This window comes from Artibeus jamaicensis, unplaced genomic scaffold, assembly GCF_021234435.1.
Source record: "Artibeus jamaicensis isolate MK-2021 breed Jamaican fruit bat unplaced genomic scaffold, CSHL_Jam_final contig_923, whole genome shotgun sequence".
Taxonomy (NCBI): Eukaryota; Metazoa; Chordata; class Mammalia; order Chiroptera; family Phyllostomidae; genus Artibeus; species Artibeus jamaicensis.
In genome coordinates this window covers 4,670,540-4,687,394 of record NW_026522014.1, presented here as the reverse complement: position 1 = coordinate 4,687,394, position 16,855 = coordinate 4,670,540, and the positions used below count along the sequence as shown (strand labels likewise).

General features: G+C 42.5%; 1 protein-coding gene across 1 annotated transcript in view; it reads left to right on the top strand.

Annotated features, from left to right (window-relative positions):
• Positions 1 to 16,855, top strand: part of SLC25A13 (solute carrier family 25 member 13) — a 167,576-nt gene that overhangs the window by 129,113 nt on the left and 21,608 nt on the right. Inside the window, 1 exon segment of the mRNA XM_037136711.2 lies at positions 13,456 to 13,596. Coding sequence (XP_036992606.2) covers positions 13,456 to 13,596 — 141 coding nt within the window.

Below are 16,855 nucleotides of genomic sequence, written 5' to 3'. Positions count from 1 at the left end.
TGCCGCAGGCATTTTTAAAACATATAATACCTGACTGTTTAGTCAGGGGCACTGACCTCTTTTCCCTTAGATTGTCAAATAAAAAAATAACAATAGCCAGTGCAACAATAACTGTCCATGAGGGATGAATCAAAATTATACTTAATTTTTATATCATATCAGCAAAAAACCCACATTTTTTTTGGTGTGCTGCAGAATTTTAGTCGTTAGTTTATGTGTGCCATGAGATGAAAAGGTTGAAAATTGCTGCCCTATGAAGTTGAAAATAAATTGCTGCTCTATGAAGTTGAAAGTGCGAAACTTAATATTTGTAAAACATGTAAACAGTATAGCCTTTTCCTGTCTTACCATGTATTTGAGAAAATTCCAATTTTGTATCTGTCTCAAAAACAAGTGATGAGAATCTGTTCTTTTTTCAAAGTTCTTTAAAATATAATTACAGGTTTTCCTTTTAAGAGCTTAATTTATGTACCAAATCACAAAATAGCACAGACTATGTGGCTTAAACAGCAGAAATTTATTTTCTCACACTCAGGGAAGTTAGAAGTCCAAGATCCAGGTGTCTGTAGAATTGGTTTTCTTCTGAAGCCTCTCTGCCTTGCCTGCCGATGGCCACCTCCCCTCTGCCTTCACCTGCTCACCCCCCAGGGGTGCACGTCTCTCCTCCTCTTCCAGGGACTCCGGTCAGATCAGGTGAGGGCCCTCCTTACGATCTCCTTTCACCTAAATTACCTCTTTAAAGGTCCTACCTCCGATAGAGTGACACTCTGAGAGAGAAAGTCAGGACTTCAACACAGATTTTAGAGGGACGCAATTCACAGCCCCTAGCACTAGGGGTAAAGATAAGGTTTTTTCCTCACCTTGCAGTGTGGACTCACTCCTGGTCACAGCAGCTGGACAGCCACGCTGGTGAGGGCGCCAGGTCTGACACTTCCCATTCAGAACGGATGGACCGAGTGGCCTCTGAGCCTCATGCTGCATCCCCCTCCCTGCCCCCACATTCACCAGCTTCCTCGGAGGCTGCTTAGTGCCTGTCTTCAGTGCTTAGGAACATCAGTCGACTGCTGTTGGGCACTGGATTGCATTTAGTGTATCTACTGCTGTTTGCTGAGTATCTGTTTGGTGCCTGTGATCTGTATATGTGATACATGTACTATATACCAGTTATTTTCATGTCTTCATTTAACATTGAGTTACTAGGAAAGTAAATGGGAAACATGCCAAAGCTTAGATATCTTAAGAAATCTTCATTTTCCAGTTTATTAAAAAATCAAATACTGTCATCACTTGAGTATTTGTTTTATATGTAATGAAAATCATTAGACATTTACTGTTGTAGACCTTTCTGGTAGTTACAATTTTACTTGTATCCAAATAATCAAAATAATGTATTTGGGTTTTAGTTTTTTAAAAAAGTCATATTCTATAACTTCATATTAATCTATTTTTGACACAGGTAAGCACACATTTTAGAATGTCAGTGCGCAATTAGATATTCTTAGCACGTGTCGCTTGTGAAAAGCACTTTAAGTATACTCAATTGAACATAATTAAAATATCAAGATACATATTCTTCATATAGATTTTGCCACTTAATTTTATAAGTAGCTATAAGTAATCTACCATGTGAATTCAAATTAAAGGGAGGTGATTAAATTACAGTTAATGCTTTTAGCTTAATATATAGCAAGAATTATACTATGTTAAAAAATACTGTTTTCTGTGGGCAGCAGATTGATAAAAAATTGATCTTTTTAAATGTAAGATGTGAATATTCTCTGCATATCCTCAATACTTGCCTAGAATGGTTTGGGGGTGGGGGTATCATAGGAAAGCATACTTTTTCATCTTGTGGGGGGGGTTGACTCAATTTCCCAGGGCCTGAGAAAGAATGTTTGGGGATACTGTCTTAGTTGGTAATGAAGCATTAGAGAAAGGCTCGTTTAGTCCCTAACAGGTGAGAGAAAACAGTTTATGAGGAACTGTGAACCAGCGCTCCTAAACCTATCTTTTTGGTAATGTACTTAAATAATATTTTATGCTGGAATTTTCTGTGGTTAAAATAATGAGCAGTCAGCCTTGGCAAGTCATTTTTAAGGCACATAGAACTTTAAAAGGTGCTTGCTTACAGTTATCGGACCTAAAGTATGTCAGGGTCATTGTTGCAAAGGTCGCTGTTCTTGGAGTAGGGAAACTGAGCAGTATATTAGGGTTATATTGCCTTCCTAAACCCTTAATTTCTTGAAATTCTTGTTTGCAAAAAGGAAATTGACACATCACTCCCCACAATAAAATTACCCATTCAGAATCAATAGTGTTAACAGCAAAGTAAATCGTTCTATAATGTGGCAAAATGGTGGAAAAGAGAAAGCAAGCTCACAGATGCATCTGGACACTGCGCAAAAGCAGTGATCAGAGCCCATGCTCTTTGCAGACTGTCTAGTCCATTTTGGAAAACAGGAGTTAGAAGGAAAAAAACCTCTATTTTACTACTGGCCAGGAGGACTGTATCGTGTGAAAGATTGGAGCATTTGGAAAGAATGATGCTTTGCATCAGTAGACCCCTGTTTGTTTGAGAAGCCTGGTGCTTGGGTTTCCTGCTGACACAGTTGCAGCCTCCGCAGTCCCATTTTCCATTCTGGTTGCTCTCAGCCCTCCGGTACCCAGGTGAACTTTTGAAGATCGTGAACTCTAGACAGGAATCACAATAGCTGAAACCGTCATGTGGAGGTGGGGACTTTCATTTGGATTGGTAGCAAGGTGCAGCATGCAGCATCCACTTGGGATAGCTTTAAAAGCCCCCCACATTAGAAGTCGCCCTTGACCATTGAGGGTAATTGTGTTGCCTTCACTTCTGGCAGTGATGCTACCTGATCAGAGGAATGTGCACTGTCGTTTTCAGCACTGGGGAACCTGCATACAATTTAGTCTCCCTCTCAGTCCCTTTTGTGAGAGTGGTTCGCATTTTCAGAGTGATTTGCCAGTGTTGGGGGCGGCCCACACCTGAATGGAAAGCAGAGACCAGTCCCACAAACATGATGTGGTGAACTAAGCTAGTTACCTTTTCGGCCATTGTCATTTTTACCAGCTCCTACAGCAGGGCATGATTATCTATTTCTCAATATCAGAAGTGTTTCAGAATTTAAAATGCCCACAATTTATTGACTGTTCAGTTTAACGAAATAAAATTAAATGAATTTAAATTAAAAACCATCCAGTTATGTTGAGTTTTACTATATTATCCATCACTCACTTAGGTGTGTTCTTCCCTCCACCCTTTTTTTAACCTGATATAGCTACTTCCTACCAATCCTTAGTTTACTGTGCTTTCCTCATAAAGTAAGTTGAGCTTACAGATTTCTAGGGGAAGAAAAACTTGAGAACCGATTGTACTGGCTTTAAAGGAGTTTGGTAAGTTAGGTTCACTTAAACAGAGTTCTGTCCTACATTTATTAATGGTAATCAATACCACTGATTGCACTCTACAGTAGGAGGTACTGGGATCACTGCTTTAGGGACGTTTTCATTTAATTGTCCTAATCCTGCAAAGCACAGCTAGAGTATATGCACCATGAGGGTGGGGATCTCCATCATTTCTGTTTGCACCTGCTGTAGTTGACACACAGCCCCTGTTTGTGGAACACATGAAGAGCATTATCATCAACATGCTCATTTTACAAATAATGTCAGCGTGGAGTAGCTTAAGAAGTTGGCCAAAGCCTAGGCTGTCTGTCAGCCATGGTGCCGTACTGACTCCCAGCAGCGCCCCCCATTTCTTGACCTTTTGCTCTGTGTCACTTAACAGTGTGTTTGTAAATTGGTGTCATCTCTGTGGTCCAAATGAGAAATCTAAGTCTTAGCAACTTTGAGGAACTGCCAGAATCCACATATAAGGAAATGATAAAGCCTGAATTAAAATCCAGGTCTGTGTGACTCAAGTGATCTCATCCTGAGACACTGTGCTATATTTAGGTAAAACTCACACCAGTATAATTATTTCGTTAGCCCATTTGAGTGAAATTAAAAATATGTGCTAGTTACACATGTCTGAGTCTAAACTCTCTCTCAAAAAATCAGACTTGGCATGATTTAGGGATTTTACTGCCTAAGGGCCTGGGGCTTTCTTATGATTTATCGTCTAATCTACAAAGAAAACTGATGCATCCAATAAAAAATTGGAAAAAACTTCTTTTTCATATTTCTTGATGTACTGTAGTATCTCTGAATCATTTATTTATCAGGCAGATACCTGTTTAAACAAGAAAGAAAAAAATGAAAACGAATCTGTTCTAAATCAATCCTTTCTGACACAGCAAATCGACATAATGGTTCTGAGCTTGGGTTAGGAGTCAGGCCGGCCCTGGGTTCACATTCTGTCTCTTCTTTGGACAGAATTCTGTGTTTTCGTTTCATCGTTTCCTGAATGGCAGGTGGAAGGGAATGCTGGAGCCCTCAACCCTGTTGTCTCTCCCTTCGCTGGGAACCATTGGGTGAAAAATAAAGACACTACAAAAATCCGTACAAAACTGGTCAGAGAGAATTCCCTTACCAACCATTGAATGTTATGCAACAAAATCTTGGCCTCCTGTTGTACCAGTCAGTGTACTTTTGTCACCATCCGGAACCCAACCAGTGAAGGGGGCGGAGGGTAGATGGTCTTACTGCTTACTGCCTACCAGGCAAAACTCCAAAGACCGAGTTTGGTGGAAAAGAAAGGAATCTTTTATTGAACAATAATAAATAATGATAAGTTCCTGCATAAAATATCTGGGTAACAAAAGTGAGGGGAAAGAAAACTCAGAGTATGATATGAAAAATAGCTGTTTAAATATCTGTCATTACAACTTCTACATAGGTTCAGGAACTGAAAATAACACAAGAACTAATATCTGTTCACAATGCTATTAGCACCAAGGGCTTTGGAAATAATGGCAAGTTTCCGCTTGAAAGCCTGTCTCCTCAAAGACACCCAGAGAAAAGTCACCCTGTCACCTTCTGCCAGCTTAATTCAGAGTTGCACCAGGAACCTCTTTTCCTACCCAAAAGGATCACAAAGGCCTGTGGCCTAGCAGGTTTCCAGTCCTTGTCCAACTTCAGGCATCTGTCCGAGTCTGTGTCCCCAGGCCTCCTACTCGTGAGGCCCTCTTCCTACCACAGCCCACAGGCCTGCACGGGCCTTGGTTGGCAAGACCTCTGGGAACTGCCCCCCCACCCCCCAACCCCCGGGGGAAGGGAGAGAACCAACTGACCTGCTTCCTGGCAGGCTCCGTGTAAAAGCTCCCTCCCAGAATTCCATGCGGGCTGGAAGCCAGCAGGTGGGTCCAGACTTCCAACCAGAGCCAGCCACCTTGTTTAGCAAAGGCGGGAAGTCTCAGGTCACCATGCCCAATAAAGCTCCCTGCTCAGGGCCCCTCCTGTCATTGGAGGCCAAGCCTCCTCTAACCCTGGGTTTCGCCCTTGGGGTTTCCCCCCCAGCCTGCTCTCAGTGGTTTAGCTTGACTCCTCTGCTACACGTGCAGACCCTTACATTCTTCCAGCGTGTAAGACCTCTCGTTAACCAAGTGTTCTAGAAATACAGAGCAAAAAGAACAACTCTGGGGAGCAAGAGTCCAGATGGATTAACTGTATTCTCTTCGTAGTCTCTGGGGCTGGTGGAGAAATGGGTCAAAACCAGTCCCCTGGTCGGCGACTCAGGATGCTCCCAGGTACTGAGTGGAGCGGACCAGACTCAGGGCTACAGGCAGAATGGGGGGGGGGGGTCTGCCCCACCGTTGACTGCGCTCCTTAACAGCGCCTCCCATGTGCCTGTTCCGGAAGCTCAGTGACCCTCCAATGCTCAATTTTTTTAGTTTAAGTAGCCTTGGACTATTCTTTGAAGTCACTGATTCTGTAAATGTGCATTAATGTGTACTGACGCCAAGATTCTCCACGAGAGTTTTTGTGTGGAGTGTTCCTATCTTCAGACACCTATAGCAAACCTTGTCGAAATTTTATTTGTGAAGATTGCTTTGAATTTTAAATGAATTTATGGAAAAATTGACACCTTTACAACATTTGACTGTTATAATTCATTTATAGGAAAACTGACGTTTTTTTTACATTTGTATTTTAAGTTAATTTACTGGCAAATGGACATCTTAATAACTTTGAATCTCCCAGTCTAAGTTTAATACTTGTTTCTCTAGTATTCAAATACTCATGTCCCTTATATATATAGCTTCATTTTAATTGTATAGATTTTATTGATGCCACTTAACAAAAAAGAAGTTAATGTGTAAGATATTTGGGTATAGCAATTCCCTATTTTTCCTCTAAAGATATATAATGTCTTTGACTATCAGGATCCTTTTTTAAAATAATGCTGTGTGTGTGTGTGTGTGTGTGTGTGTGTGTGTGTGTGTGTATTCTGTCATGCTGATGCTAATATTCAAGACTGATAGGTTAAGTAAAATGTTCTTGTTCAGAACCTGGTAATAGCCTGGGTACAAGCCCACCTAGCCCTGACCCTAGTTATTCCTCACCTACAGTCTTTTACACACAGTGGGCTTAATAGGGGACCTGCTGTGGAGCTGCCTGTGGCTCTGGTGCCCTGGGGAAAGCGCAGAGAAGCAACCCTAAGCAGTATTTATACACACACAGCTTGCTGTGTGTTCCTGTTTGTTTTGAGTTGAGGGATGGAATGTGTAAGCAACTGCCCTGGCTCATCTTTAGGTGTCTTAACTACTTTGCCTTGTCTGTTGCAGATCAGACCAACTTCATCATAACTTCTGGGGGTCAACTATAATTTTACTGTTGATTCTGAGGGGTCTTTTGTTCTCATTGATTTGGTTTATGTTTCAGAACTTGAGTCATGTCTCCTTATCTATATGGTTCTTTTTTTTTTATCTTTAAAGCATAAATAGTAAGAACAACTATCAATGGTCAGTTTCTACGCTGGAACAAAATTATGCCACAGCTCTGTGTATCATTAAAGCAAATCTGCAGGCTTCACAAAACTCAACCTTCCACACCTCCTCCTCCTCCTCTACTCGGAACTGGGATGTTTTGCTTAAGCATAAGGCAGCTGTTGTCAGCTCTGTTTGATCTTTTCACTCTGCCCTAGATCTTTGCTCCTTACAGCCCTAAGTAAATTTTCATTCTACCCTGTTTGCTTTCATAAATGTCTACCATTCTCCTTCTTTTTCTTCCCTTGAATATATAGATTGAATAAACTCTTTAATTCCTTGGCATGCAGTTCCCATGACAGGGGTCCCCTGTGTGCTGTACCTCGTCTCCTGGGGTCAGCAGACGCTCTGGCCAGTTCGTTGTTGGCCTTCTTTCCCTCTTGAGCCCCTTCCTGACTTCCATGCCTGGATTACCATGTGCTGGTGTGCAGCAGAGGTTTCCCACCACTTCTTAGGGGCTTCATCTTCCTCCTGCCCCACAGAAGCTCCTGCCTGCAGTTAGCACATGGGTGGGATGTCACCCTCATCTGTGTCTCAACCCTTAACTCCCACCTTGCCCTTCCACTGCCTTCTTAGATGTGTCATATGTCCCTTTAGTTTCCTGTCACACATACAAAAACTCTGGCCTCACCCTTTCTTTGACTCTACCCACTTCTTTTGACCCGTATGCAGCAGTGAGCCCTGTTGATCTCTATTACATCCATTTCTCACCCATCCCACCCACTCCCTCATTATCAATGTAATTGTTCTAACTCTGGTCTCTTTTTTTTTTTTATCCCACCTAGTTGCTAAAACCTTAATCCATGCCTCAGGGCTCTCCCTCCCTAACAAACTCTCCCCTCTGCTGGCTGGCTTGTCTTCTCTCTGAGATAGAGATACAGGACTCTCTCTGGCTCCTAAACTCTGTAGCAGCTCTGCTCCCACTGTGGGCATTCTCGAAGGCACTGTCTCCAGGATGCAACCCCATTTTTCAGGGCAGCGCTCTAGGCCTTGCGGGACTTGTCCCAGTTGTCATTTTCAGCCATCCTTTCATGCCCCTCCCATGCCACCTAAAGCAAATGACCTGGTCAGTTCCTCCTTACTGCCCTGATAGGTAGTAAGTCTCAGGCCCTGGCAACCAGCAGGTGCAGCTTTCAATACAGGCTCCACCTTCCCAGCTGTGTGACCTCTTTCACCCACTTCATCCTCGGTTTGTTCACTTATAAAACCTGGAATAATATTACTACTTACCTTATGATATTCTGAGGACCCAAGGAGAAAATTCTTACAAAGCTCTTAGCACAGTGCCTGGTATACATAGTAAGCACTCAGTAAATGCTAGTGAATGATACTGTGGATCTTATCACATTTACCATCCTTATTAGAATTTCACTGGACAGATGTGGTGCTGGGTCCATTTACCCAGTACACGTGGAAAGCCCTTGTCACTGTGCCTTTCTGCCATTCTGCCTGGATTTCCTAAGCCCCAATCTCACTTCCATCACCAACTGATGTGTTATCTTATTATACCTTTTACTCCCTCCCCAGATTACCCAGCCAGCAGAAACCTTGCCATCCTTTGAATTGCCATGGCAATTTGCCGGTACCTTAGCTCTTCACATATATTATAATTATCTTTTTTCATGTGTCATTTTCTCTTTTCCTAAGGCCTATATTTATTGGACTCAGTAGAAAATCCTTTCCGCTCGCTGGCTGTGTAGACCTAGGCAGTTGGCTGTGTTAGTCTACTAGGGCTGCCCTAACACAACACCACAGACTGGGTGACTTAATTTCTGGAGGCTGGAAGTCTAAGATCTAAGGCGTCAGCATGGTTTCCTCTGAGGCCTCTCTTGTTGGCTTGAAGATGGGCCACTTTCTCTGTGTCCTGACATGGTCTTTTCTTTGTACACATCTGTGTCTGTACCTTAGTTTCCTCCTGTTATAAGGACACTAGTCATGTTGGCTTAGGGTCCACCACGTGACCTCATTTTACCTCAGTTACCTCTTTGAAGGCTCTGTCTCCAAATACAATCACATTCTGAAATACTGAGAGTAGTGCTTCAATGTATAAATTTTGGCAGAACACAACTCAGCCCCTAACACTTAGTTGCTTTAATCTTTCTGTGCCTCAATTTCCTCTTATGTAAAATCTCAGGGAAAAAATACCTCTTGAGTGGACTGAAGATCTATATATAACATGCAAAGCAATACCCTGATTGACTGTAATTGATGCTTAATGAATATTTATTACTTCTACTCCCGTTTCAAGCTCCTTAAGAATAAAAATGCTTCCTGAGTCATTTTATATCCTTGCAATTGCTGGGACAAACTTTGAACATGATCAGTTATAAATATTTGGTGAATGAATACATGTAAAAATACATGTGAATGAATGATTAGGTAGCATAAATGAGTCTGCAGTAGATGTGTGTATTTCTCTTTAGGTGGATCCAGATACTGGGTAGTAACTAAAATTTCAGTAACAAAGAATATTTCAAGAAGCCTGCAGAGAAGTCAGTGTCCCCACAGTAAATATGATATGCCCCACAGAGCCAGTTCTAGTATGGAAAATCTCCCCCTGTCCTACTTGCCTCAGACTCTAGAGAGTCACAGGGAAGTGATTTGTGACAGAATTGCACACACACACACACAAACAGTACCCACACACAGCCAGAGCTCTCAAGTGATGAGCGACACAAAGACATCATGCACAATAGGTGTCCCTGTCCTCGGATTCAGCCGTCTTTGATCTCTGCAAAGGAGAGACCTGGGTAGGTACTGTGAATGGATAATAGACCAGGAGCCAGCAGAGCAGAAGGCCCTGCGCTGCTCAGTGATCAAGTCGTGGTGATGCCCAGACACCGTGCATCTGATGATAAGCATCTCCTCTTGGTGCCTTAGAGTCTCATTTCCTTCCAGCTTGACTCCAAAGGACCCATTCATCTCTGGCACCCCTGCAATGTGCCACTTTGAGTCAGTAGGTTCTTTCTTCCTGAGCCCACCAGAGGTAACGAGCACATCATTATTTTTTCTTGCTGTCACTACACTCTTTCTTCCCACTGCTTCTGTTTCCTGCAGTTCTCTGGGGTGGGTTTGACTTTCGTGTCATCCTTAGTGATTAGAATTCACTTCGTTGTGCTAAAAGAATTGGTATCTATCATTTGGCTTGGAGTTGGAGAGTTGAAAATAAGTACTTATTGTGTATAATGTTAATTTTTACAGGCATTAGTAAAAATACAAGATAATGAAAAAGACATCAATTCTATACCTAAGAATTGTAACTTTTAATAAGGGTACCACTTGGATATATATAAAAAGTTTGTTATGAAAGCAGATATAAAACATATAAAAGTTACTCTGGGAAAGAACATGAAAGGCTGAAACTTGAAATCATAGCTCTAAAGAGTCCAGTAAAGCAGCCTCGGAATTGAAAGGAATCTTAGAGATGATGTAGTAACTAAAATGGTTCTCAACTCTCACTGTACATTTAATCACATTGGAGACACTTTCAAAGGGAAGATGCAGAAATTCTCATTTAAGTCGTCTGGAGTAGGGTCTAGAAGTCATTATTTTTTTAAATCCCCGAAGCGGTTGCAACATGCAGCCAGGAAGGGGAAGCATCAGTTGAGGAGCTGGAGGAAACACAGCCAACAGGCTCGGAGTCACTGCTGTGTCTCGAGCACCGTGCTGACTGCGATACAACCACCGTCTGATCCTCATGAGAACAGTGAGATGGTTTGACAGATAGGGGCTGAAGCTCAGTCTTTGCCCGGGATGCTCAGCTGCTTTCTTACCTGCCAGAGCAGTGCTTGGTGTATATGCACTGCATTCCTGTTCTGTTCTTCAAGAAGATCAATGCACACTGACTGCTTTCCATTCAACCCTTGGTTGGCATGGCCTTCCCCACTTGTGAGCTTTCAAAAATCAGTCTCAGGCTAATTTCAGCTCAGCGAATCTTTCATTTTTAATTTTTATTCATTTTTACCTCTTGAGAGCACAGGTCCAGAAGTACAAACATAATCTTTACTGTTACTGGGTCAGGCCTGTCCCATCTCTTCATCCTGTCACCCTTAATTCCCTCCGAGTCATGTGGAGAGAGGCAGGTGCAAACCCACAAAGACTTAAGGGCTGCAGACAGGCTGGGGTCGCTTTTCCCACTGACCTGCTGGTTTCAGCAGCAGGAACAAAGCGTGGCTATTGCGGGCCTTGGAGGAGTGGGTGCAGATGTCTCCGCATGAACCAGAAGAACACACCGGCCTCTGGGTGTGTCATCTCACACTCCTTCCCACTTTAGAAGGGCCTTTCTTAACCCTCTTGATGAATCCAACCATATTTTCCCACCAAGGTTGTTTGGTTCACCTCTTTAGGGTCACCCACGGGAGATGAAGATGATGGGAAAAATGTGGCAGAAGCAGGTACAGAGGTAGCCGGTGTGACTGTCTAGACTCAGGAGAATACCAGAGCCTTCTAAATAGTCTTAATGTTTAATGGAGAAAAGGAAAACCTTGGTCTTTTTAAGAACAAGGGTATCTTGATTAAGGTGTTAAGTTGGTAAAAGTGGGAAACCGGTATGATTTAGAGCGTTAATGAATGAACATTTTTCTTTTGGGGGCAAGGTTGACATTGCTATGTATATTAAGTAAGTTATGCAGAAGTATTTTTCCTTATAGAAGTAACACATGATATATATAGAAGAAATACAAATATAGCAGAAAAAGAAGTAAACCATTTGTAATCTATCACCTCAGAAGCACCACGCTGGCATATCCCTTCCACATGATAAGGCGAGGCTGGAGGAAGGTGTGCACGCATTTAAATGTACGAGAGTCTTCACCTCGTATCCTATATGGAACCTTTTCCACAGTATTTTTATTGGTGGGATAGAACTTTATTGCACAAACATACTCAAATTCCTTTCATCCATTCCTTACCATGAAATACTTAATGTTGTTTCTAATTTTTATTTCAAGGTATTATAAACGATACTTCAAAGACCATTCCTGGAGCTGGTTTTGATTAGTACAGTCCATTTGGTGAGGGTGTATGCATTAGTTAATAGGATCAAAGGCCGTAGCAAGGAGTAGTTTCGGACGATACTGACCCAAATTGTGCCTGTTAGTGCCATGGCATCTTCTATGTAAAATGGCATTACCGTGTCTGTGGTCTCGTTTGGTGCAGTCGATACGTAATAAAGACCCTATAACTGTGTCTCAGGCTCAGTTTGAATGATATGAAAATTTAATATATTTGTGACAAGGAATAACAAGTTGAAGTATAGTAAGAAAGAATGTAATTGCTTATGATAAATATAGGCTTAGCTTCAAAATAGCTAGCTTAAAATTTCCCTTATAGTGCACTTTAAAGATTTCCACTGATGATCTTGGAGGTGTGGCACCCAGCCATTGCTGGGATGAAACAACACAGCTTGTTCAAAGTTTGGGCTGTAATTGATTTAATGCATATTTTTGCTATTTTCACATTTATCTTATATGTAAAGGGTAATTCTATAGACAGGTAACACATAAATAACAGATAATAATATGTAACTCCAGAAAATAGTGTTTGATGATTTGCCTTATTTCTTTAAAAGATTGTATTATTTTTTTAAGATTTTATTTATTTATTTTTAGACAGAGCAGGAGGGAGAAAGAGAGGAAGAGAAATATCAATGTGTGGTTGCCTCTTGTGTGCCCCCTACTGAGGACCTGGCCTGCAACCCGGGCACATGACCTGACTGGAAATTGAACCAACCACCGCCCTTTGGTTCTCAGGCCGGCACTCAATCTACTGAGCCACACCAGCCAGAGCAGATTTTATTAATTTTAGAGAGGGGGGAAGGGAGGGTAAAAGGGACAGAAACGTCGATGCAAGAAAGAAACATGATTGCTTGCCTCAGCCCACAACCCAGGCATGTGCCGACTGGGAATCAAACCAGAGACATTTTGCTTTGTGGGACAATGCCCAGCCGAGCTATACCAACCAGGGGTTGTCTGATTTCTTAAGAGAAGAAAAAAGTAGCTTTCACCCAAGTTTACATGTTTTCTGGCTATATTTGGATCATTGGCAAAATCCTGAAGTCCATTGTGGGGCAACCTGTATCCTCCCCGTCACCTCTTATTCTGACAGGTAGATAGATCTGTGTCTCTCTATTTGGATAAAGACCCGAGTCCTTGGCTTTCAGACCTGCGGTGGCAGTCGACTGTGCTTCAGGGAATCTTTGTCATTGTAGTGTGTGTTCTTTGTGAGGACAACAGAAGTCTCCGTGTTAAGCAACATCTCCGGTCTTTACCCCTTTTTAACCCACGCATGAAGGAGACAGCACCTGTGTACCCACGGCCCCTAGACAGTGACTGTATTTTCAGTCAAACTCATAATCACTAACTGTTTTAATTGAGGGGACAAGAACTGAAACTGCAGTCTCTTGAGGACAGAATATTCAGAGCTCCCTTGAGGATAATCACGCATCCCTTCCTGGAACGTTTTCCATTAACCCTCTTTGATAATAATTTTTTTTCATTCTTTTCCTTTTTAGGCAGGAGGTTCCCAGGTGATTTTCACAAATCCTTTGGAAATCGTCAAGATCCGTTTGCAAGTGGCTGGGGAAATCACCACTGGTCCCCGAGTCAGTGCTCTGTCTGTCGTAAGGGACCTGGGGTTCTTTGGGATCTACAAGGTAACTGTTTATGTGACTGTACGCTCATCCTGTAAACTAGAAAGTGCTCATCAGCATGAAATTGATCCCTCACGTTTCTACTCCTGAGAAAGGTGGTCTTCTGTAGCCATGGGGCACCTGCCTGCCACCCACCAAAAAACTCTCCTTGGAAGCACACAAATCAAGGATGACTGGGACGTGAATGACGCTTGCTAGTGTTCAGTGCACAGCTCGTTGCAGCAACAGTGGCTGGAACATTCTTTGGACATGTTATTGCTACAAAAACCTAATTCTCGGTGTCCTCCTCCCTGAAGGGGAGCTGCAAGGAGGCTAGGCACCGTCTTTCAGGAGGTGCACTGAGCTCGGGTTAAGAAGCCCACAGCAGATCGAGAATTTGTTTTCTGACCCTATACATCCCAATCCTGTTCAAAAGTGTGGGTCGTAATGCTTCGGTTGAATCTTAACCATCTTTCATTTAGAACATAGTGTCTCAGAATGATTGGAAAACCAAACTTTTAGAAAGCCCTTCAAATTTGTTATTCACACTCCTCTACCAAAAAAGTTATAGTGGAACATTCAAGAATTTGCTTCCTTATCCAACTATGATACTTCAGCAAACATAACGTGTTCACCATTTTTCAATGAGAAGATTCAAAAAGAATGTTCCATAGCCACCTTGAATGAGTAAACCTTTAGGGACACAGGATGAGTAGGCCAGTGTCTACTCAAAAGAATTTTCATTTACTTACTTATAAATATGTAAAGTGACATCGTATAAAACTAATCGCCTTTTTTCTATGCACACATATCAAGAAATACTTTATTCAGATTCTTCCTATGATTTTGAACCAGTGTTTCCACCATTTAACCCGCTTTCTGACTCAGCCACTCACCTGGGTTTGCAGAGTGGTTCATCCCCTCCCCAGCGGGCGAGGGGCTGCCCTTCTGCACATGGAGGACAGCGCCCTCCCTGTTCATTCCACAGACACGTAACGTTAGGACAGGTGTTTCCTTCTTTCCCCTTCCCAGTTGATCTTGTATGGGTATAACAGATCCCAAAGCGTAACAACTTCCATTGCTTTTTACAGCAAACTTTAAATGCCTTGTTTTTACATTCAACTCAGCATTTGCGAGATCCTGCCCCCAGGAATACTTTGTACCCTTTTCTTTTTAACGCATGTTGACAGGTAACCTTGGTAAATAAGTCAATGTTAGTAATAATTGAGGTTGTTTAGGGTAAATTTCCCTTCCCCGATTGGTAGTCTGTACTTCTCAGAGCCAAGTGAGGGGAAGAGACCCCATGATAATCTGAGACTTCGTGAGGGTCAAATACTTACTATGTTACACCCTCTTTTCTGGGGTTAGTTTTCAGGGGGGTGGGGTGGAGAAAGTTGCCTTTTAGTTTGGAATCTGTGCTATTTTGGAATAAACATGCTGATTTTTCAAAGTCGCACTGAAAAAGCTCAGCGTGTGAGTGTTTGCAGTGGAACACAGTGTTCTGGCCATTTCACTTACCAAGTCGTTATCCAGCTGTAGGAAGTAAACAGTATTGTCACGAGGCATGGTACTGATCATTTGGAGAAAAAAAAATCATCTCATTTTCTGAATTTTTAGGCTCTGGCAGACTGTAACACAATGTAGTGGCATGTCATTTTGACAAGATGCCAGGCAGTCTCTCAACAGGTTGTCTGGTAAAACACACACACAAAAAAACCCACTTAGGTACTATGGCAATGACTGCTCTCGAAATGTCTGCATGGATGAAACGGTAAAACCTGTTTGCTGACACAGAAACAGAGACTGTTCAACTGCCTGCAAATGATACAAGACTGAGACTTAGTCCTTTTCATCTTCACAGCATTTCATAATCTTAATCCCCTCTAACACCCTCTGGAAGTAGTCGGTCTCCTGGTTTTGTAGTTGGGTGAGCAGAGGCTGCCAGCCATCCTAACTGAGCTGAAATTGAGGCTCAGAAGTTTCTCGTTTCCACTTTTGGGCTAAAAGTGCTTTCCTGAAGTGAGCAGGATCGCTCAAGTTTGAGCAGGAGACCTCTCCCATATAAAATGAGTGTAATTACTAGTCGGGTGGTTTCATCTACTAGTTCAGAGGCATTCCTCAGGGCCTCGCGCCGCTTTGGGTGCATTGGTAATTATCAAGTGAAGTCGCTAACACTTTGAGTTTCTGGAAACTCGATTTCACTGCAAGAGAGTGATCTGGCAGTCCTCTGGCAGTCCCCCCCCCCAACCTTTCCACCGGTCATTGGTGTCATTGGCTAACTTCGCGGAGATCTGTGAGTGGGGACTTCATTTGTGAGTTCACTGCTTCATTCAGTCTAACTGGTCTTTGGTACCTTCCTAAATTTTCCTCATTTATATTGTCCCACCTCCAGCCTCGTGTTTGGCTTCCTGTTACTCTCCTCTCCGGGCTCTCCCACCCTTCCCCACCCCGCTTGTCCAGAATTCAGCATCATCATTTTAGGGACATCCTAGAGCTTGAGCTGTGCCGGGTCATTTATGTTCTTGTTTTAGGACAGCACCTTTAGTAATCACGCTCTTCACCATTTCTTGTCTTCATGACCTGGAGTGCCCTAACACCTTTAGACCTGATTGCGTCCCTCCTCTTAGGTCTTCAAAGAGGACTACTGTCCTCATTAGTTTTAGTTGGGACAGGTAATCTTCCTTCCCCTCCCTGTGGTCCTTTTGTTGGCTGCTGTTAGCATGACAATGTAGGGCCCAGGAGGGGGCCGTGGTCAGCCAGCCTGTGTGTTTAGGCCTGCGGTGCTTAACCTCCCCGAAACTGGACCTAACCTGGCTTTCTGTTCTTCTGAATTGACTTGCAAAATACCCTGCCATTCTGTGGCTCCCCCAACACAGGGCAATTAGAAAGAATACTTGCTTTAGAAATACATTTACAACTGAAAAAAAAGGTAGATGTGGTAAACACTTCACATTCCTGAGTTTAGAAATAGTTACTGTGAACCCTGTAAACAAAGCCCCCCTCTTTTGGTAACATTTAGAGATGTTTAGTTACAGTACTGAGCAGATAGGTGATGGAATAATAAACTGCCTTTGAAAGAGGTTTTTGAATGTAATATACTTTTCAAAAATCTGCAACCATACTGCTTTTCTGAAGAATGTATGAGGGTATGTTTCCTTTTCTGTAGGAAACTTTTGCTTTATTACATAAGCCCTTAGGGCCTAACATTAAGTAAAAGAAATTGTCCGAGAAAAGAAAGTGGTGTACTCGTACTTGTGAAAATCACCTTTTCTGTAAGAGCTAA